The following is a 23,932-nucleotide window of genomic DNA, read 5'->3' as shown; positions in this document are numbered from 1 at the left end:
CTAACGTTGGGGGGTGTATTTCCTCCCCAGGGTGACCCAAGAAGAATCTAAAAGTGGCTGGGCAAACCCTCCTGAACTTACGAACCACTAAGCCAAGATGTTTTCTTCACACAAGCACCCAGCCCTCTGAATCCAGTACTGTCGTGTAAGCAAAATAGAGAAGTAATTGGGAAATTTAACATAGTGAAGGCCTAGAAACATGACTCCTAGAATGACCAGCTAGTTTAGAAATCTGCTAGCTAAAAGAAAAAAAGAAGTTATATACAGATGATTATGAATAAAGGGCAAGCAAGGTACAAGAACAGCCAAAATAGTTTGGGATGCCTTCAGTAATTTATTCAAAAACTGGATTTTTTTTTTTTTTTTTTTAAGTCAAGAAACCTTCCTTTATTTACTAAATCCTCAGGTTTGGAGACCATTTTATCTTTGGCTTTGAGACCCACATTAATCCAAGCACACAGAAAGGTAAAATAAAACATACACTACTCATCAGCAATCTTAGTTTTTCAATGTCTTTCATCTGCTGGAGTTCTTTCAGGGTTAGGGTTAAATCGCACCCGGCTTCATAAACCAAGGCTTCCAGGGTAACCAAATTATCACAGAGAACCAGCAAACCGGGAATGTTCCGCTCCATTCCGAGTCGAATGAGTGACAATGCACAGTCGACCTGAAACAGAAAAGCGACAGGAAGACTGAGTGTTTCATCTCCCACATCTTCTACAGTCAAAGCCTCCTGTACAGAATCGGACTCTTGTGATCATCTTCTATAAGATTGCATTATCAGTAACATACATTTATTTAATACAAAAACATTAGACTTCTTTAGCAAATATATCAGCAAACTGTTTCAAAAGAATCAGTAAGAAATACTGAAGATAATGAAAGACAAACATCTTAAATTCATAGAGCATGACAGTTTAAGAGCAATTTCATATATATTTGTCTATTCTTATGACATTAACACGGGGGACGAGGGGGAGCTATTTAGTGATAATGCCAAATTAATCCTACTTTCACTATATCATTCTGCTCCAAAAACAAAACGTTTGCTTTCATATTCCTGTTCACTACCTACCCTTCCACAGTGCCTCCTATATAAAAAACATTCAATAAATACTTGCTGAATGATGAACTCCGGTAGACACTTTCTCTGTCTCCATTCAAGTATTTGCCCTTCACTGAGACCAAGAGGAAGAATGATTTTCCTAGGCATGCTCAGGACACAGCAATTTGACTCCCTATCACTTGATTGGGTTTATGAAAGGACATAATTCGGGCTGATGGCAAAATGATCTAACGTGGCCTTAACTCACCGCTTCTCGTACTACTCACTTACACCCTCATCCTAGACTACCAGTTATTTACTAAGGACGTTCCGTGAACCAAACACCATTCTAAGTGTTAGGAATAGAAAACTGACAAGGTCTCTTCCTTCAATGATCTCCACCTCACAGGAAAACTCACCCAGTAAATCAAAGACTGAAGTAGAGCAAGGATGAGTGGGGCCTCAAAGAAGGGGGCACGTGGCCCCACCTGCGAGTGTCACAAAGTCTCCCTGAGGGAGGAACACTTAAAATGTGCTGTAAAGAATCCGTGGATACTGGGGTCCCCTGGGGGGCTCAGTCGGTTAAGCGTCTGACTCTCGATTTCAGCTCAGGTCATGACCTCGTGGTTGTTGAGTTCGAGCCCCACGTTGGGCACTGAGTGAGGAGCCTGCTTGGGATTCTCTCTCTCCCCCCTCTCTCTCTGTCCCTCTCTTGCTCTCTCTCTCACTCAAAATAAATAAATAAACTTAACAAAAAGAAAAAAAGAATCTGTGGGTATCGGCAGGTCACAAGGAAGGAGGGCAGGAGAACAGCATGGAAGGCAGAGAAGCGTCCCGTGTTGTGAAAGTGGGGTTCATTCTGCAGGATCCCAAAGACTGGATGAAGCGAAGCAATGAGCAAAATGGCTGGGGCAGTAGGGAGGCACCACAGAACAGAGAACACTGTTTACTGAGCTAAGGAAGGGGCAGGTTATCCTGAAATCCAAACACGGCCAAAGGATTTTGAACTGAGGCGTGTCAGGAGCAGATGTCCGCCCGAGAAAGAGCATTCGTTTAGTAAGTACGTGCTGAATGGTGGGCTGGAAGTGGACTGAACAGGAAGCAGGCAGACTGGTTCAGAGCGTTGCACTTACTGGTGTCAGAAGACTCTCTACTAGTGACAAGAGCAGCACCCTGGGGGACAAAGCCAGAAGACATGGGCCACCCAGAAGAGATGAAAACGAATGGCTAAGACAAGGATGAGGGGAAAGCACGAGGGCATCACAGAAGCCACACAGAGGAGCCCGCGGGAAGGAGGAAGCAGTGGTGTCAAAGGATGAAGCAGTAAAGGAACAGAGGAAGGGGACTTGACATTAAGAAGCAGTTTCAGTGGAACGGCAGGGGTGGCTGGACTCCAGACAAACGAGGAGCAAAGAAACGTGGAGAAAGCGATCACAAAGAGCGGAGGGGACTATGTCCGAGCTGAGCTGCGACAGAAGGAAGGCAGCTGCAGCCAAAGCCAGGGAGAATATGGCTCTAACTTTGTTGTTGTTGTATTTAAAAAAACAGGAGTGATTTCAACTTTAGGACCAAAAAAAAAAAAAACAAAAGTTGACAGAGCAGAGAAGGAGAGGTTGAAGACACTGGGGAGAGAGAAAAGATGACAGACAGAACAGCCCTGAGCAGGGGGGAGTGTGGACTCCAGCAGCCTGAACGCAAGAGAAGAGACCTCTTTCTCTGGGAAAAGCCGGAGAGAGGAAGGACAAAGGGAAGCGAGTTCTCAAGTTTCCCAGTGAAACACAGGCAAACCATCTTCTGGGAATGAGTGGGAATGAGGCCGAGGTGGTAGATCCGGGAAAGCAGAGAAGGGGGAGGGGCAGCGCATCAAGGCGAGGCAGGAACAGCAGTATTAAAGGACCACCCTCCAAGCCCTTCTAATAAGACCCAGGCACTGACTGGTACCGATGCAATGAACAAAGAAGAAATGCACATGGTGCCAATAAACACAAGGGGGAAAAACCGTCTGTAGGTAAGGCATGAGGCAAAACAGGAATGATGTGGAAACACTTCAACAGATAAATGCATTTTTTACCTAATTTCTAGTAATAAAAACACAGGTCATGTCTGAAAAGACAGATTTACCTGTATATCAATTAAAAAAAAAAAAAAACTATCACATGTGAATTTTCAGAAAGCATGAAGAAAACCTGATGCATGAAACACAACTCTGTGCAACTAATAGTTTGAGGACATACACAGCACATTAGCCATTTGTAATACACTCACCAATTTTGTGATCCAGATTTGGTTTTCTAATATCGGCCTTGAAGTTGTGGCTCTCCCAGATACTTACTGAAGTACAAAAGCTTTGGAACCAAATTACTTGACACCTTAAATGAAAGTGGGCTCTAATACAACTTCAATTTGGCCGTGTACCCCAAGCCCTCACCGGATACATTCCACATTATACACATTCTCTAATCCAACAAACAAGTTCTGCTAAAGGCATTTGTAGGCACTAAGGAAAAAGAAGTCCCACATCAATTAAGTCTCTAAAAATGAAAAAGACGAAACGATGTTAGATACACTTCGTAGCATAAGCCACATGAAACATTAGTAAATAAAATGGAGCAAAAGAGCAAGACTTCTGATAGAAGGGTTTTTATTTTTTTTTTATTTTTATTTTTTTTTTCAACGTTTATTTATTTTTGGGACAGAGAGAGACAGAGCATGAACGGGGGAGGGGCAGAGAGAGAGGGAGACACAGAATCGGAAACAGGCTCCAGGCCCTGAGCCATCAGCCCAGAGCCCAACGCGGGGCTCGAACTCACGGACCGCGAGATCGTGACCTGGCTGAAGTCGGACGCTCAACCGACTGCGCCACCCAGGCGCCCTAGAAGGGTTTTTAAATAAAGAAAAGGGATGAAGGAATACGAAGCAGATAAATAAAGCACCCCCAAAATCACTTTGCTTCCTTTATAATTATTCCCAATTCCTCAAATGATGAATTTAAGATATCTAGGAATTATTGCGAGACTGTCAAAAAATTTATATTTCAGGGGTGCCTGGGTGGCTCAGTCAGTTGAGCATCTGGCTTCAGCTCAGGTCATGATCTCCTGGTTTGTGGGTTCAAGCTTCACGTCGGAGTTTACACTGACGGCATGGAGGCTGCTTGGAATTCTCTCTGTCCCTCGCTCTCTCACTCTCTCAAAAATAAATAAACATTAAAAAAATTTTTAGTTTCAAAGAGCTCTGCAGTCTCCTTTCTGTTTATTTTTTATAGACTTTACCTTCTAGAGCAGTGTTGGGCTGACAGCAAAACCAAGCAGAGAGTACAGCAACTTCCCACACGGCCTCTACCCCCACTTAGCCACAGCCCCCCACACCATCTACATCCCCCACCGGACGGTTCACTCGTTACAATCGATAAACCTGATGCATCAGTGTCACCCGAGGTCCAAAGAGGACAACGGGAGCACCTCCAGAGGTTCTCTTCCAGCACCTTACGATTCTAGACATTTTCAAACATACTATGGTCCTTAGCCACCTTCAAAAACCTGGAAAGCCCATCATGAATATTCTTGGCCCGCCCCCCCCCCAAAAAAAAAAAGTATGGTCTATAATAGTGCCATCAGCTCCAATAAATAATTCACCTTCAATTCCATGACTACTAAAAATAGGAATGAGATAGAAGCAGAAATTCAAGAAGACTATCAAATGGAGACACAGAGCTGTGCCAATCACTAAGTAGAAATTTAAACAAAGGGAAGGAAGTTCCTTCCCACAGTGCTGCTGCTCATCAGACCTTTTAGAATCGGCCTTCCCGTGAAGTGGAAAACTGATGGTAGGACGGGTGGTCCAAAGCCAAGACCGCAAGTAAAAAAGCAAAAGTCATGCATCGGCCGGACCCTGAATGAGGTTTCAAAGTGCCTTCTGCCATTCTTCAGTCTGAATTGCCAACTTCTGTCCTCTAAGCCGAAGACAACTATTGCTGATATTTGCAAGGCCCTCAATTAGCAGACTTGGTAATGTTCTCTCCTGTGTATTTTCTTTGTTTCGTTGACCTTGGTATAAGAAGCAACCCCTTGAGGGGCGCCTGGGTGGCTCCATCGGTTAAGTGTCCGACTTCGGCTCAAGTCATGATCTCGCGGTTCATGAGTTCAAGCCCTGTGTCGGTCTCTGTGTCCAGAGCCTGGAGCCTGCTTCGGATTCTGTGTCTCCCTCTCTCTGCCCTTCCCCCACTCACACTCTGTCTCTCTCCCAAAAATAAATAAACACTAAAAAAAAAAAAAAAAAAAAAAAAAAACTAACCCCATGAACAGGCAGAAAATAAACAGGCAGAAAAGGTAAGTGGCAGGTTCAGAGTTACAAGGCGTGTTAGCAAAGAGTTAAGATGAGTATTCAGATCTCCTAAGCTTCCGTACAATCTGCTCTCTCTTCCACAGCCCCTCTCTGATGCAGTTCTTATGTGGCTCCATAAAGGCACAGGGGAACGGAGGGAAATTAGGCTTCAACTTAAGGAAAAACATTAGAGACAGAGCCTCAAACCCAAATTCCTAAAAAGCAAAATAAAAATCAGCTGCCTTACTGCAACGTGACAAGGAGCTAACCAGGCATTTCTGGGTTGATACGGTCTTTTCAACTAGCATGGTATTAAGCCTATTAAAAATCTTTGGAAAATCTGGGACAGTGGGCACCATACTTCGCAGCTTACATTTGATTTCAGAGTAAGGTAGTGAACAACTTTTCTTACGTGTATTTGCTCTTTAAGAATCCCCAGAAAGGCCACAAGAGCTTCCGAGGCAAAGGATAAAAGAGCAAAAGTAGTAAGAGAGATTCATCTCGTCTCTGCAAACCAAATACAGGCTCCCTGGCACCACCGTCAGCTGCCACGACGTGCCCTGAATCCTGAGGGCCTGACGCGGCCCTGCCAGCATCATGGAGTCGCGGCTGTCGTCCGCCCCTCACCTGTCGAGCATAATGCTCTATTTCCTCTGCTCTTGTGTGATACCAGTCCACAACCTTCTCTACCGTGAGCGGTGGCGTCCTGTACCTCAGCAACTCAGGCTGTGCGGCATACAAGAATTCACTTTCATCTTGCAGACGCGGTTCGACCACCATTCTGCGAGGCACAAAAGGAACAATTAGTCACTGGAATGCTGGGAAAAGTTAGAATTTTGTGCAAGTCAGAGAGAGAAAGAGACAGGAATAGGGATGGGAAGGGAGCGGTCACAGAGATGGGGGTATGGTGTATGTGTGTGTGTACAAAGGGGAGGGTGTCTGCGTGTATCTTTTCCCGTATCTATGTGCACACTTACACGATAAATGGGACATGTGGGGGATGCCTAATCTATTTCCCTATTAGGTTTCCCAATGTAAAAAATCAGAATGGACGATACACCAAAACAGCTATGCCACAAATCAATCCAGTGAGTATTAACAAAATCAAAATCAGCCTGGGAGGCACATTTTACAAAACGCTTATGGCTGGGTGCCGGCCACAGGCGTACCAAATCAAAATTACCTGTGATGGCCGGCCAGGCCTCGTTCAGGTGAAACACCTCCAGGCGATTCTGACTCAAATATAAATTCAGAAACCTGGTTTTCTCTGTTCATAAAAACCAAAGGAAATACGCTTTATTTACATTGATAATATACTGTCAGCAGGCATCAGCAATGTAGTACGCTACTGACATTTGCAAAGAGAGGAACGACTTCAGGCCGGTTGCCGTAGATTAAAAAGAAGAAGAAGGGGGGGGGGGGGGGAGGAGGAGGAGGAGGAGAAGAAGAACACCAAGAGGAATGTGTGCATGGATGACACCCGAGGAATCACAAATTATGAGGAGTTTGGGGGAGGATGATCCCGGCCAAGTGGACCATCAAGGCAAGGGGCTTTGGGGTCAGAACTGAAGCGCACGCCATTGCTGAAAGGCATGAAACTGCACAAATTACAGAGCTAACACTTCTCTTAGATTCGTTTTATTCAGATAAAATGGGTAAATACTATGCCAGAGTGTTCAAAATAATGTAAAGCAGACATAAAACATCGTATGACGGAGCGGGTGCTTAATTTTTTACTTACAGGTATTATTGTTGTTGGAATTGTTAGTAGCTGTAATGTAGGAGCAGACACAAAGCCCATAAAGTATCTGGGCATTTTGGCCACATGCCTCAGACAGCGTACTGTGCTTATAGCCAGCAGCCCTCTGCCCAGCTGGTCTCACAACCGACATTCACTTTCTGGCCAGTGGTTTTTCCCATCACTACCACGAGAAAAGTCACATACATACCCCGAAATCATTAAAGCCACACATGTCAGCAGGGAAAAATACCCATGAGCAACTCTGAGGTCCCCTGGTATTTTCTTCAGTCCTTAGTATTTCCCTCTCAGCACCATTTGATGGAATCTCACCACGTTCTTCCAGAAACAGGCTCCCCTTCCCTCACTCCAGTATGCGGTGCCGCCTGCCGTCCCTCATCTTCCTGGTGGCTCCTTCTGGGTCACCTCTGCTCGGATAGCCCCTCCAGCTGACCCCTGCATCCTGGCTCCTCCAAATTCCCAGTCTGACTCTCTCCTCTCTCCTCACTCTGGATTCTCCCTTGGTCTCACCTCTGACTCTACAATATCAACTACCACACACATTATTACAACAATGACCATGTTTTACCCCGAACCCACCCTCCGCTCAGAAGCTCTGAAATCTTCCTGCTTTTTGCTCCTCAATGGTTCACAGGCACTTCAAATGCAACAAGATCCAAACTGAACTCACGATGTCCTCAGGTAACAGAGTTACCTCTTTAAAAACAGAAACGTGGCTACATCATCCATGCCTACTTTTAAAGCTTGTGATCCGCCACAAAATACTCTAGCCTCCTCTTGGTGCCAATCTCACTCTTACCCTGGGTGCTTCAGCAATCCACGTCTTTGTTTTGAGTCCTGAAAGAGGGCACCGCCTTGAGCCTCCTTCCAACATGCTCTTCCCTCTGCTTAGAACACGCTCCCTTCTCTTTTGCCAAACTCGCCCTCACTGTTCAAATCTCCGATTTCACAAGATTTTGCCCGGGACAACCTTCCTTGTCCTCCACCAAGTTGAGATCTCCCTGCTACAGGCCCCCGGCGCCCCAGCCCTTGTCTTTCCTAGCCCTCATCCCATTAGTCATCTACAACAGGACCATTTTCCCTGCCAGGTTATAAGCCTCACGAGTTACAGGGACCGCATCTGCTTTTCTTTGGTATTCTCGCATCTAACAGAGGACAGACGCCAATTAAATGGATAAGCAACACGGTATGTCCTGGAATACTGAACATCTGTACCATCTTCAAAAGCATCTTTTCCTCTGTGAAACTTTTGACTTTTCATTTCTAGTTTTAGGAGTTCTGGCACAGCAAGCCTGGCTTACGTTTCGGCTCGCTGTGGTCGGTCTGAGAGGAAATGCCCTCATGCCTTTCATCTACCTAGAATCAAGCAAAGGCACAGGCCGCGGGGACCTGGAAGCGTGGGATGAAGGGTGCGATGCTCCACCAGTGCTATTCTCTCAAAAGCCCATCCGGAAATGAGAGAGGTCACTGTCAACGGTCTCTCTGCACCTCTGCCTACCACCCTGTCACTGACCTCCCGCCGTCTTCGGTTTCCCTATCTCTTCCACCTCTCATTACAATTGTTAAGTGATGACTTCTAGTCCAATATGGTGGATGAATACCATGCATTTAAGCTCCACTTTTCCCTGCAACGCCCCTGAAATGGCAGCACAGGATCGTTAAGGGGTGTGGGGTGGAGGATGTCCCACACACTCTCAAGAGCTGCAGTGTACATGCTCAGCCACTCCCTTCCCTTCTAGAAACCCACAGTTAATGGCCAGAACTTAAAAATCAACAAGTAGCTACACAATGGTTATTCAGAGGTACGGAATACAAAAACTATCATCTACAAGAATTAGAAGTAATTGCTTCTGGAGAGCAAGAAATGGGAGAAGGAAACAAAAGACTGAGGGTTTGGGTTTTGCTGTTTTGGTTTTTTGGTTTTTTTAATTGTCAAGTTAGTTAACATACAGTGTGGTCTTGGCTTCAGGAGTAGAACCCAGTGATTCATCACTTACCTATGATACCAAATGCTCATCCCAACAAGTGTCCTCCTTAGTGCCCATCACCCATTTAGCCCACCTCCCCACCAAACCACCCCCCCCCAGCAACCCTCAGTTTGTTCTCTGTCTTTAAGAGTCTCTTATGGCTCGCCTCCCACTCTGCTTTTATCTTATTTTTCCTTCCCCTCCCCTGTGATCATCTGTTAAGTTTCTCAAATTCCACTTATGAGTGAAATCATTTGATATCTGTCTTTCTCTGACTTATTTCGCTTAGCATAATACCCTCCAGTTCCATCCACATTGTCACAAACGGCAAGATTTCATTCTTTTCCATCACCAAGTAGTATTCCAGTATGTGTGTGTGTGTGTGTGTGTGTGTGTGTGTGTGTGTGTGTACATACATAGGCTACATCTTCTTGATGCTTTTTTTTTTAACCACAGCTTTGTAGAAAAATTTTAATCTACTTGCAAATATATACAACTCTGATTTTTAAAAATGAAAATCAAAAACAGCTTTTGAAAAGCAAACAGCAAAAACACAGCAGAATATTCAACTGCTATTACACTAAAACTTTTGGGGGGTAATAAAAGGTACCTAAGAGTTACCTACTCCATTATCTCAGATATCCAAAATACAACAAAACAAAGAGAAATGGCCAACATTAGCACGAACATTAGAGAGCTTTCGAATGTCATCTGCAATGATCGACACTACGGGTTTTTATCATTTATCAGGCAGACCGTACATATACATAGCTTCAAAAATCCAAAAGCATGAAAAGACTCCTATCAAAAAGCCAGCGATTGCATACACAGTTGACATCTTTGTCCCCCTCTACGTCTTTCAGCCACGTTGAAAGATCCTACACATCCAAACAGTATGTGTGTGGGACTGTTCCCTGACTTCTCTACTCTACCTGCTGTTCAGCGGTCTTAAACCACAACCTTCCACTCCCCTTACACTCTTTCCTCCCACTGTGGCTATATCACAGTTTGGATTAAACCACTAATTATCTACATTCTGATTATGTGAATGTTACCTTCTCCTGAGCCACGTGGTACATTATCATAACTATTGTTCTTTTTGAACAACTTTTCATTTTCTGGAGTTGATAAACGCCAGTTGTCCTACGTGTCTCATTCACTATCATATGCATTCGTTGCTATTTTTTCCAAATTCTCCAAAAGATGTATTAATAGCAAAATTTAAAAGCTTTCCCCAAATAGTCAAATACATCAGATAATACACCAGTTCCATTTAAAAAATTTTTCCAAGACACCTGGCTCTTGAAGCCATCTACCCCCTTCCCAGTCTGTGCTGGCTGCTCTCTCACCCGACAAGAACACAGCTGTCATCCCAGGCCTTCTCACTGCCATGGCCTATGTTAGAGCCCAGTTCTGAATCTAATGGCTTTCTTTTTTTCAATTGACTCCTTCATTTTAATAAAACACATCTCCTATGGCTTCCTGGAATGAGATGTACATGGATGGTAAATTTTACAAGACCTTACATGATTAACCTCATACTTGAATGATGATTTTAGCTGCATCAGGATTCCCGATCAAAAAATATGTTCCAGCAAAAGTTTTTCTTCTAGCTCCTAGTGCTGTTCTGGAGATGTCTGAGGTCATTCTAATTCAAACTTCCTTTTATGGAATATGTTTTTCTCTCTGGTAGACTGTGTCCCTGATATTTGGGAAGGTCACGATTGTATGCTTTAGTGTAGTGGGCATTTCAGTGTGAAAACTCATAGCCTTCAATTCTAAATACTAGGCTTGAAATATTTCTTATTTCTTCCCTTCTACGATATGTCATCTCTTTCTGGAATGCCTGTAATTTGAATATTAAGCTTGTTTTGTATCTTTGCTTCCTTATTATCTAGCTCTATAATAGTTTTATTATACTTTCTGGGAAAATTCTTTGCTTTTATCTTTCAACTTTCCTAATTGTTAGACAACAACTATCTTATTTTTTTATTTCCCAAAGTGCTCTTAGTTCTCTGTCCCTGTTTTATAAAATCCTTTTGTTATTTCACAACTACAGTCTCTTATCTCATGGGCAACATTAAATTATAATTTTTGAAGTTTTCTCTTTGTGTGGTCTCTGACTTCCAGTTCCACCTTCTGTTGGCTTTGCCTTTCCCGTCTGTCCTGCCCACTGACGCCAACCCTCAAACGTCCGGGAAGCTCAGTGTGCTGACAGGACTCGTTCTTTTGCTGGCTTCGCCATGACCAGGTAATGCACTGATCTTCTGGGACTAATATCTCAATACCTGGAGGCCTCTTTTCAGACACGATTCTGTTTCTCTAGAAAAGAACTCTCCCAACTTCTATTTGGGGAATATGCCTGCACCTGCACTCTAGGAGCTCGGAGGGGGCGGGTACCCCTATGCTCCAACACTCAGACATAGATTTTCACTGAACACTCAGAGTTTCAACCCCAGCACTCCACCCCCACCCTGCGCTGTGCCTAATGCCCAGGCAGCTGGAGGATTCCTGGATCATCCTGGAGGTTCTCTGCCTTAATTCACGAATCCAAAAAATAAACATCTGATTTCATGCAGGGGAAACACAGAAGGCTAGATGGTGACAGAACATTTTCCTGACCTTGAGGAGTGAGGACTAAGGGAATTCAACTGCTTTCAGCCCCAAACCTCCTCTCCCACCCCTTCACCAGTAGTTGATGCCTCCACATTCTCAGGCTTTCTAAGGTTAAGTCTCACAAAAATAAAAATGCAAATTGAATCAAGAACGAAATTAAAGGAATACTTCAAAATGAAAAGAGCTGCTATATAAGGATCATTTGTTTAGAATATTTACTTTGTAGCATTTAATATTCTTCCATTAAAAAAACCTGTAACATAGGGCTGCCTGGGTGGCTCAGCCGGTTGGGTGTCCGACTTTGGCTCAGGTCATGATCTCGTGGTCCGTGGGTTCGAGCCCCTCGTCGGGCTCTGTGCTGACAGCTCGGAGCCTGGAGCCTGTTTTAGATTCTGTGTCTCCCTCGCTCTCTGCCCCTCCCCTTCTCATACTCTGTCTCTCTCTCTCAAAACTAAATAAAAACATTAAAAAAAAAAATTAAAAAAAAAAAAAACCTGTAACATAATGGAGTAAAATCAAGCCAAGTGTGAACTCCCTACATCAGGGACCACCGTCAAGTACGTGATCGCTGACCACATGCCACGTCCACAGGCCCTCTGCGTGCCCGTCCCAGAGGAATGAAGGTCCCTCGCGCCAGCTCACCCTTTACCTGCGCTCCGGCTCCTCACACCAATCTTTCTCCCGGTGTTTGTGTTCACGCCAGGGAATGAGCACCAAGGAGTCTCCGTTATAACTTAAATGAAAAAAAAGAAAGTATTTGAAATACACATTACCTCAGTGACTGGCTACACAAGGAGCATGATGCAAAAAGTTTCTCCACAACCTTAAACCTCCACTCCCGTTTATGACATAGGAAGTCAAACACAATACAGGCTACATACAATACGTAAGTGGAAAATACCAAATGGTCGATCTCTCTTGCATCAGAAAATGGTTCAAGAAGAAAAGGATAATTCAAAACAAAAAAACTGGCAAGGAACTAAAGGACAACGCAGGTATATGCTCATTCACCCATGTCAAAGCTTTCATCAAGAGCCTGTGTTGTACGTTCTTAATGTAAACATAAATGTTCCCACACCCTCGAAAGGTTTGGTCTAACTTCTTGTGATCGTAGAAATGTTCTGTAACTATGCTATCCAACATAGTAACCAGTAGCTACATGCACATGTATTAAGCACTTGAAATATGGCTAAGAGAACTTTATTTAATTTTAATTAGTGCTAATTAAAATTTAAATAGCCACATAAAGTTTAATTTAAATTTAAATGGTGGCTACCGTATTTGACAGTACAGACCTGGAGGGAGGTAAATATTGAGGGAAGAAATGATTTGGCAGGTTAAAAATGACACTAAATGCTAAAAGATGCAGATTTCCAGGAAAACAGCACTAGGGATGGAGGGTACAACATGACGAGAGAGTTCACCCTGCTGCAGGACATATGGGGAAACTGTTAGGTCAGTAAATCCCGAGTGCTCGTCATGAGGAGAAACATTTTTTTCTTTCTCGTCTTTCCTTTCTACTTTACCTATAGGAGGTGGTGGATGTTAGCTGAGCCTAGAGCGATAATCATTTCACAGTGTATGTAAATCGAACCATCGTGCTGTGGACCCTCAACTTCTACAGGAATGTATGTCATTTATTTCTCGATAGAAGTGGAAAGAAAGTGTATCAGCAAAAGATGATAGCAGGAGAACTAAAAAAGGCAAAAATAAGGCCTGATTGGATGGAATTAGGAATGAATTTAGACAGAAAAGCGAGGTAAAGACAGTAGGGTGCGGGAACAGAGCAGAGCAACACGTGCATCGGGAAGCCCGGGAAACAGAAGGCTGGCAGCGTCTCAGCGAGCCGTGCGGTCCTCGGCACGGGCCTTTCGAAAGCGAAGCGCTCCAAACGCAAGCTCGAAGGTCCTTTTGGGCCCTAATAGTCCATAAGCCCATGACAACTGAAACATCTGGAATTAAGACAATTTTTTTTAAATGTTTATTTATCTTGGGAGAAAGAGAACAAACACACACACACACACAAGAGCATGGTTGAGACAGAGCAAGAGAAAAAGAGAGAGAGAGAGAGAGAGAGAGAGAGAGAATGAATGAGAATCCCAAGCAGGCTCCACGCGGTCAGTGCAGAGCCTGACCTGCAGCTCAATCCCACAAACTGTGTGAGATCATGACCTGAGCCGAAACCGAGTCGGATGCTTAACCAACTGAGCCACCCAAGCTCCTTCCCCAAGAAGACAAAAATTGTAAGAACAAATTTCAATTGCTCTGCTTTATAGTTCAACAAAACATTTTCTCTACTTCTGAGTATTCATGGTAGCAATTTTCTAAAATGTATCACAGCCCCAGAGAAAGGACTGCACTTCCTGATATCAGGTTGTATTTTGTACTTTCCTCTCTTACTAGGTAATGTGGCATGCCTTGCACAAGAAATACTTTGTAAACATTTGAATACTACGTAGATGGAGGGACTAGTCCTCTGGACAAGCCCGTGGGATGGTTTCAAGTAGAAGAGGGAAGCCAAAAGGTCTGAGAACGGGCAGTGTTGTGCATCGATCAACAGCATTCCCATCAAGTTATTACTGGTGCAAATTATCCAAAGTCAAAACTCCCCTCTAGATACAGACAAAAAGAAATGTACTTTACTATATTTTTTAAGAACAGTATTTTACCCGCTTCGTAGCTAGCGTGTACAGATCTTGCGTACTGTGTACCAGATACATTTTTGAAGGTATCTGAGTTCGTTTCTTAAATTTCTGCATCACACAGATGATTATTTGGCATGGATGCCACAATCACACTATTTGTCACCCAATAAAAAACTATTTTATTTCCTTCCATGTCGATAGCTAATACTTTACCACAGGCTACTGAAATGGAAAGCAAAAGAGAACATGGGGATACAACAATGATGACGATGTTCACTCTTCCAACAGAAGAATAAATTGTAGCAGTGAACTGAGGAACAAGGGGGAAAAAAAACGAACAAACGATTACCGCCTTTTCTAATTAAAGCAGACACGGTTCCATAGCTACACAAAATGCTTTCTCAAAGAATTTTAGAAAAATGTATCACAAGTTGAGATTTGTACTTTATATACAAAGTGCATATTAGATACAAGGGTTATTACTAAAATGATTAATGGTGGCGTGGGCCCCCTCAGCAAAATAATAATTCATTTGGTAATGACTAGAAAGCTATAAAACTTTGTGAAGCTTCACTGAACAGAAATGGGTATGAAAACATACCTATTTTTATCAAAACACGTATTAAAGGCAAGTTCCAGCTCTGAGGTGCACTCCAAAAGGTCATCCTGAAGAGTCCTGAGTTACTAAAGCATTTTTGCTGCATTTTCAAGGCAGAGCACAACCGAAGGTTTCTAAATGTGCTGCTCACCACCGACACGGTAACAGCACTACTCGTCCTACTGTTGGCATACCCCCGATGATCGGCAACACTTATCGAGCTCTTACTATGGACTAGACAGGATGAAATGCATTTAACACACAACCCTCATTTAGTCCTGCCAATCTACTGTAGTTGGTGATATGATCTTCCTCATGTCACAGTGGGAAAACTGAGGCCTGGCTTAACTTGTCCGTCCTCATAAAACTAGTAAATGACCATCAGAACCCCAAATGTGGACGGACTTCCAGCTCGCACACTAGACTACCTGTAGAAAGGGCCCAGGGGCTCCAGTGTAGCCCCCAGCCACAAATCCATTCTCTTGTCACCACTGCCTTGGTCCACACCTATGAGTCACCAGGCAAGATCTGTAGGTGGCAGGTAAGGGTCATTTGAGCCTTCCCGAAATTTAACTTTCGACAACCCAGTAAGGACCAGTTGCATGCATATTTAAACTACAAAATAAAACCAAACTCAATACGAGTAGATTACTAATATGATAAAGCTAGCTTCTACCAAATACGGCTAGACCTTAGGTCTGATCACCAACACTTATGTAAAAACAAAACACAAAAACCTTCCTTCTACTCTCTCATTTCCTTACAGAATGTTTCAACAAACCAAGTTATTTTAAAACAAATTTTAGGAGTTTAACACGCTTGCTATAAAAATACTCTAAGTTCTTTATCCTGCTTCAAATAACAGCATTTCAGAGACAAGATCTCCTCCTCAACCAGAATATAAATTTCTTGAGGGCAGAACTTTTGTTTATTTTGTCCACTGCCTCAATAACTAAAATAGTGCCTGGCATTTAGCAGGCTCTAAAATAGTATGTCAGATGAATTATTCAATAACAGCACAAAGATTTCTTAAGTGAGGACCATATCTCATCTATAGTCAATTCTTTCATGAAAGTGCTCTCTTGAGTATCACAGAAATTCAAAATTGGAATAAAGAAATGAAGGGGCACAATCTAGTCATAAACATAGATATGCCACGGAAGTGTGTGTGTTTGTGTGTGTTTATGTGTGTATGGAGTCTGCAGAGCTGCGAGGGAGAATACGAATGCTTTCCCGTAGAGCCCACGACCCTGATGACACAGCGAGCCATGCCACTGACGGCTCACATCTCATCTGGGCAGCTGGCTGGACATGTCGTGTTCTAGGGCGGGGGGGGAGGGGGAGAAAACTTCAGAATACCTATTTCTCTAAATCTCACCATTCCTCACACTTGAAAATAACTGCTTATACCATTACTTTTGTTAACATGCCCAAGTTTTAGTTACTTATTCTTTCATCAGGTAAGTGGAGCAATAGCATTTCATTAATTCTGTTCACACTGAAGATAGGAATCATGTGAATCAATCTGTAAATGGGGTCGGTGACACTGTGGTTCAAGAAAACCCAGAAAACAGTTGTAGGAAGTTGAATGACTTGCAAAAGTTACACTTTGAATCTCAAGTCCCATCAACACAGAACGTGTACATACACTTGATTTCATCTTGGTCTTTTATTGTTTCCACTTGGCCTAAGACATCTTAAAACCTAACATGTATCATCCCCCACTAAAAAAAGGAAGACCGTGGTAAACTTAAACGACCTCTTTACAAAGTAATGGCTGCTTAATTTTAAGATTCTTTATATGAGAACTCGGCTCATTGTTTTATTCCAAACAATGAACATGCTGGTTTCATCTGAAGGTAACATTTATTTGTCAGCAGGAAAGGAATGAGTATTGCAAGTTCTATTATGTCCGACTATTCTCTCACCAGTGATTTCCCACACTAAGTATAAATGTTTTATTTCAAAGAAATTTTATGAAGAATAAACTTACAAAAAGTTCTTTTGTTTGTATTCCATGACTTGGAAACAAAAGGATAAATAGACTGCATGTTACTACTAATTGCTACCTTTTATGCAATGGTTTTAATATGTGGAGTTAAATTTATTTCTATTATTTAGCACAGAAGAAAATGTTCTGGTAAATAAAGGACAAAAAACAATAATTTGAGCCCACATATATAACTACTCTGTGGTTACCATCACTGAACAAATCAAACTGGTCTGAAACTCAACGGGAAACCAATCAAAAAGCTAGTTATCATTCAGAATGCCAAGTTGCAAAAATGCTATCTAAAGGCATCATTCAGAGTTCTCTTCTGGAACAACAGGATTTAGTTTCATCAATAAATGACTTAGAAGATCCAGCAGATTAAAGAGCTATCTTGAAACTTCCCAGTATTCTCAGATGTTAGCAATGTGTGAGAGAGACCACAGTGAAAACACCACCACTCCAGGACTTGGACTCTCCCCCTGTCCCCACCAGCTATATCCCTGGGACCCACCTGTGTAATCTTTTTGTTAAATACTGTACTATTATCTGCCCCAAATAAAGACAAAACTAGACATTCTTGAACTCTAATCCATTATAATTAGGAGAATGCTCTCCAAAGTCTAACCTCTGTGACAGAACGCCACCCTGCACAGCTGTGAGGTCTTGATCAAGTTATTCAACCTGCCTGTGCCTCAATTTCCCCATGAGTGAAATAGAATAATAGTATTAGACTCATTTGGATTTGGGAAGAATCAAATTAGTACATCTAGAGACTTTAGAGTAGTACCTGGTATATAAAAAGTGTCCAACCATTATAAAAAGCATCATTATTCCCAACACCAGCAAGGTTTTCATGGGCAGTGAAGTACAAGATCGATGTAACTGGGTGACGTTTCAAGATCTACCTGATGATGAATAGTAACACCACATAAATAACATCAGTGATTATACTGACAAATACCTAACACGTGCAATAAAGTCTGCAGACACCGGCCTCAACAGATGGCACCTGGCCAACGCAATGCGCAGTGATAAGAAGTGATGAGCTGATCGATGAGGCAGAAGTAAGCAACAGCATCCACAAGGCATCACCTCTCTCCCAAATGCTTAACGCAAAGTTTGAAGATAAATTTTTTACCACAGGCAAAGGGTGGCTTGATTATTTCTGAGAACTGGTCTGCAAAATCACTGACACTTAAGGGAAAGCCACAAACTCCAAAGGAAGAAACTGTCAGAAAGGTTAAGAAAGGTTACTCTTGGGGCACCTGGGTGGCTCGGTCGGTTAAGCGGCCGACTTCGGCTCAGGTCATGATCTCGCGGTCCGTGAGTTCGAGCCCAGCGTCGGGCTCTGTGCTGACAGCTCAGAGCCTGGAGCCTGTTTCAGATTCTGTGTCTCTCTCTCTCTCTGACCCTCCCCCGTTCATGCTCTGTCTCTCTCTGTCTCAAAAATAAATAAACGTTAAAAAAAAAAAAAAGGCTACTCTTCACAAAGATGTTTGCTGTCAATAAAACAAGGGCGACAGAAGAGAGAGGTCAGTGATAGGAAAACTATCACCTACACCACCACCTCCCTTGTCCCTTGGACAGGGGGCCCTGATTTTGAGGAAGAGGCACTCAAGGTCCCCGAACAACGAATACTTATGTTTGCTATAAGGAAAGTTAGTAGGAGAAAAAAAGGCATTCTCAAACCCAACTTCAATGGCATATATTTCACTAAGAATAAGCTAAAACAGAAAACATTAAAAAAAAAATCCCCCAAACAAAACATTTATGTAGTAATTTTTACATTCAGCATTTGGTGCTACACACAACCAATATTTTTTTTTTTTTTTTTTAATTTTTTTTTTCAACGTTTATTTATTTTTGGGACAGAGAGAGACAGAGCATGAACGGGGGAGGTGCAGAGAGAGAGGGAGACACAGAATCGGAAACAGGCTCCAGGCTCTGAGCCATCAGCCCAGAGCCCGACGCGGGGCTCGAACTCACGGACCACGAGATCGTGACCTGGTTGAAGTCGGACGCTCAACCGACTGCGCCACCCAGGCGCCCCTACACACAACCAATATTTATAAATGTTTCTATTTTTATGATGATTTTCATATTTATATTTATAATATTGCACCTATCAAAATAAGTGCTCAACCTAAAACTGGTAAGTTATGACTTTCATTTGTAGCATAAACTCAACTATAGTTTCAGCACTGCCAGGATTTCATGCAGTAAGGGGAGAACCTATATCACATGTGATGATACTGAAAGATCTGAGGTCTAAGAGCCAACTAAGGATTGATGAGGACGATCCTCATCCTGGGGAGACCCAAAACTACACGTGTCAACTACCATCAGGGAAGTAACACAAGAGAAATCCAATTTCACTCCCTGTTCTGTTACTTAGACTGACATAAAACCAGTAGAGAGAATAAAAGCAAAACTCTCCTTTCACATTACTTGAAGATAACAAGACCCTGACAAATCTCCTTTGGTCTATTAATTAAACCAGAAAAACCTTCCAGGACAAAGATAGAAGTATATGACATCTGAATTTATCAACTACAAAACTAAAGAAATGTGCCAAAATGTTTATGAATTGTATCACCGTATATTACAAGCTCTGACCTTTGTAAGGTTTTGGTGCTAAGAGACTTTGAACAAAAGGATTAGAGAGGAAAAGAATTTTTTTATCTTCCTTTTATTCATATAACCAAATAAAATGGCAAAATAATGCCTGAGCAGATCCCAAGCCACAGGAAGTGTAATTTCCCCACTGTCACCCTTCAAGATCGCGCATAGTCCTACCTCTAGACCTACATTGAATGGACATTTCAGACATAGTGCTTACTATGTATGAGCACAAATATAAAGTTGTAAGCGATTATACATATTCATGAATACATGAAGTCAACAGTCTCGAGAGACAGACATTATCTTTGCCTTTTACAGGAGAGAAAACAGTGGCACAGAGATGTTTACTAAGGTGCAAAGTCACACAACTAACAGTTGCAGCTGGATTTGAACCCAACAGCCTGGTTCCAGAGCCTGCGTTCTCAAGCACTAGGATATCCTACCCATCTGACTCCCACCTGTTCCAGCTCAAATCCCCGCCTCTCACGGATGTTCTCGGACCATCCCAGGCCAGACTGCTTTCTTCCTAAATTCTCACTATTAATAACCAGACAATTCATCTGGCATTTACTCCTATTTAACCTTATGATAATATACAGGTAGTACCTTCTTCTCTGATTTTCCTGGGGTACTTCTCTATTATGTTCTTAAGTTCCTAGTATATATTTTGTTTCCCCATTAAAAGTAAATATTCCAGGGGAACCCCGGGTGGCTCAGTCAGGTAAGTGTCCAACTTCAGCTCAGGTCGTGGTCTCACAGTTTCCGAGTTCGTGCCCCACATTGGGCTGTCTGCTGTCAGTGCAGAGCCGGCTTCAGGTCCTCTTTGTCTCCCTCTCTCTCTCTGCCCCTCCCCCACTCACTCACTCTCTCAAAAATAAATTAAAAAAATTTTAATGTGAATATTCCACTCTTGTAAGTACTCCTTTGCATCCATCACAACTCCTAGTTATATAGGCATAGTGTTACATGAATAATAATTTATAAATGCATTATTTCATTTCCTCCTCAAACACCCCATAAGCTAGATATTACAATTATAAATTTGCAGGAAAGGAAACTACATGGGCTCAAAAATCTTCACTGACTTACTGAGTGAATGCATAAATGATTTATCAGTAGGAACGGACCCAGTGATGTTATCTTAATTCTAAAATCAGAGCTCTCAAAAACAAATAACAACAACAACAACAAAAACCCTTAAGAATTGGAAAGGTAAGATTTAGTCAAGATACAAAACTTAGTCTGAACCACATGAAAAATTGCTCAGTATCACTAATCATCAGGGATATGCAAATCAAAACCACAATGAGATATCACCTTACATGTGTCAGAATGGCTAGACTCAAAAAGACAAGCAATAACAAGTGTTGGCGAGGATGGGGAGGAAAAAGACCCTTCTTCATGCACTGTTGGTGGGAATGCAAATCAGGCATAGTCAATGTGGATAACACTACGGAGGTTCCTCAAAACTATATGATCCGGCAATTCCATTACTGCATATTTACACAAAGAAAATGAAAACACTAATTTTAAAGGATATGTGCACCCTTATGTTTACTGCAGCATTATTTACAATAGCTAAGATACAGAAGCAACCCAAGGGTCCATCAATAGATAAACGGATAAAGAAGACTGTACACACAAACACACACACACACACACACACACACACACACACGAATATTACTCAGCCATTAAAAAAGGTTGAGATCTTGACATTTGTGACAGTATGGATGGGCCGAGAGGGTTTTGTGCTCAGTGAAGTAAGTGAGACAGAGAAAGATAAATGCCATATGATTTCACTTATATGTGGAATCTGAAAAACAAAACAAATGAATGCACAAAGGAAAAGTAGAAACAGACCCATAAATACAGAGAATTGATGGCTACCAGAGGGGAGGTGGGTGGGGGATGGGCAAAATGGGTGAAGGGGAGTAGGAGATCCAGACTTCCAGTTGTGGAATGAATCAGTCACAGGAATAAAGGCACAGCACAGGGAATATAGTCCATGGTATTGTAACAGTGCTGTATGGGGACAGACGATAAGCACACTGCAGTGAGCACAGCATAATGTATAAATGTGTCAAATCACTATGTTGTGAAACTAATTTGACATTGAAACTAATCTGACCCACAGTGTGTGTCAACTATATTTCAACTTAAAAAAGGAAAAAAATTAATCTGACCAATAAATGAAATCTATAAAAGTCAATTAAGACGACATAGCTAGGACTGATTCCTTTACAGCATACACCTCACTGCTACTGAGATTATCTGTACACATGGGTTTCGGAGTAGGGGCACTTTACACCCTCAGTACCTAACTTACAGAAAAATCTCAGCAAAGTGATTCAATCAAGTAATTACTCAGCAATGCTTGACAAGGGAAGCATTGTGTTACTCTAACTCTTGAAAAACTCTTCAAAAAAAAAAAAAAAAAAGAAAAATTTACACTTCGGAAGCCAAGTTGTATACAGTGGCAACAGGAAGAAAAAAATGTAGATTGATATTTAAAAAGGCTCATAAAAATTATAAATTCAGCACTTTAACCTGATCTGAATGGATAGAAAAGTAGTCTTGATCCATGGAATGCATATTTACGATGTTGTCTTTAATTGGGCCAATCAATGCAGTGATCATTAGAAGAGAAAAAAAACTGAAACCTTCTGTGATGTTCCCAGATCAAGCCTCCCTGACTTTCTTCCATAAGACTAAGCTTTGTATGTATTCCCGTTACTGCTGTCATTGCACAGAATTACAGACAGATGGTTCCACTTAGAATGGTTCAATTTATAATTATTTTACTTTACGATGGTGTGAAAGGGATATGCACTTGGTAGAAGCTGTACTTTGGATTTTGAAGTCGGGTCTTTTCCTGGGCTAGGGTCACGCGGTAATGGTCCTCTCTCACGATCCTGGATGGCGGCAGGGAGCCACAGCTCCCAGTCCACCAAGCGATCACGGAGGATAAACCATCAATTTACTTACAACCCTTCTGTAATCATGTAACCATTCTGTTTTTCACTTTCAGTACAGTAGTCAATAAATTACATGAGGAGGCTCACCACTTTATTATAAGACAGTCCTGTGTTAGATGATTCTGCTCAATTGTAGGCTAGCATTAAGTGTTATGAACATGCTTAAGGAAGGCTAATCTGAGCTATGATATTCAGTAGGTTAGGTGTATTAAATGCATTTTTGACTTAGTATTTTCAGCAATGGGTTTATCGAGATATAACCTCATCATAAGTAAGATATGCACAATTATTTATTTGTGTCTTGCTCCTTCACTAAACTATAAGTTCTTTCAAAGTGTTAGTCATTTTTATATTCTTAGTACAATACTTGGCATTCATTGAAAGCTCACTAAATACTTAGTGGATGGATAGATGGACAAACGGAAGGACCAAAGGATGAATTTGAATAAATAAGTAAACAAAAACAACCACTGAACTACAGGGGTATTTACAGCTTAAGATCATTATGCTTGCTCTGTGGCTAAAGATTTAGACAATGTACTTTAGTGTTCTTTCAAATGTTTCTGATTTAAGATTTCTGCAAAGGACTGTACAACTTCCTATTGTATATCGTGCCCTCAGGAACACTGTAATACTGTAAATTGCAGGTGACTCTGGGCCTATGTGTATGAGTATGCATAAGCACAGAGATGTGAAATGTCCTAAGCTTTAGACAAAGAAGCACAAAGGTGGTTTGCCTTAAGATGTTGCTGTACGTGTCTATCCACAGCCTTTCCATCATGAGTTCTTTGGGTCTAGGCCAAATTACACTGCAGACTGACTTACAGTCACAACTAAAGAAATGAAAACCCCAGAAATGAAGAGGGAGAGGCTCTCATATCAATTGCGCTGGCTGTGGTTAGAAGACAATGGTCCAGGTATCTGTAGTGCAAGTAATTCTAATATATCTCTACTGCTGATGAGGTTCAAAGTTAAACTAGAGATTGTAGGAAGAGAAAGAAAGCAACGTGTTGGAGAATTTGGAGGAAATGGCATTTCTTTTTTAAGTTTTATTTATTTTATTTTTTAATTTTTTTAACATTTATTTTTGAGACAGAGAGAGAGCATGAACAGGGGAGGGTCAGAGAAAGAGGGAGACACACAGAATCTGAAACAGGCTCCAGGCTCCGAGCTGTCAGCACAGAGCCCGACGCGGGGCTTGAACCCACGGACCGCGAGATCATGACCTGAGCCAAAGTCGGATGCTCAACCGACTGAGCCACTCAGGCGCCCCTTATTTATTTATTTTGAGAGAGCAAGTGAGCAAGTGAGAGCGAGGGAGGTGCAGAGAGAGAGGAGAGGGAGAAAATCCCAAGCATGCTCCGCGTGTTGTCAGCACAGAGCCCAATG

General features: G+C 42.2%; 1 protein-coding gene across 5 annotated transcripts in view; it reads right to left on the bottom strand.

Moving 5' to 3' along the window:
- NBAS (NBAS subunit of NRZ tethering complex) overlaps positions 1 to 23,932 on the bottom strand; it is a 360,511-nt gene that overhangs the window by 199,914 nt on the left and 136,665 nt on the right. For all 5 annotated transcript variants that reach the window (XM_045447679.1, XM_045447678.1, XM_045447677.1 and 2 more), the window contains 3 exons: positions 12,357 to 12,440; positions 5,993 to 6,146; positions 482 to 667 (listed from right to left, as the gene is read on the bottom strand). In XM_045447679.1, coding sequence (XP_045303635.1) covers positions 482 to 667; positions 5,993 to 6,146; positions 12,357 to 12,440 — 424 coding nt within the window. The remainder of the gene's footprint in view (positions 1 to 481; positions 668 to 5,992; positions 6,147 to 12,356; positions 12,441 to 23,932) is intronic.

Source organism: Leopardus geoffroyi, chromosome A3 (genome assembly GCF_018350155.1).
Source record: "Leopardus geoffroyi isolate Oge1 chromosome A3, O.geoffroyi_Oge1_pat1.0, whole genome shotgun sequence".
In the NCBI taxonomy this organism is placed as follows: domain Eukaryota; kingdom Metazoa; phylum Chordata; class Mammalia; order Carnivora; family Felidae; genus Leopardus; species Leopardus geoffroyi.
The sequence above is the reverse complement of the archived record's forward strand: the minus strand, read 5'-3'. Positions and strand labels throughout refer to the sequence as shown.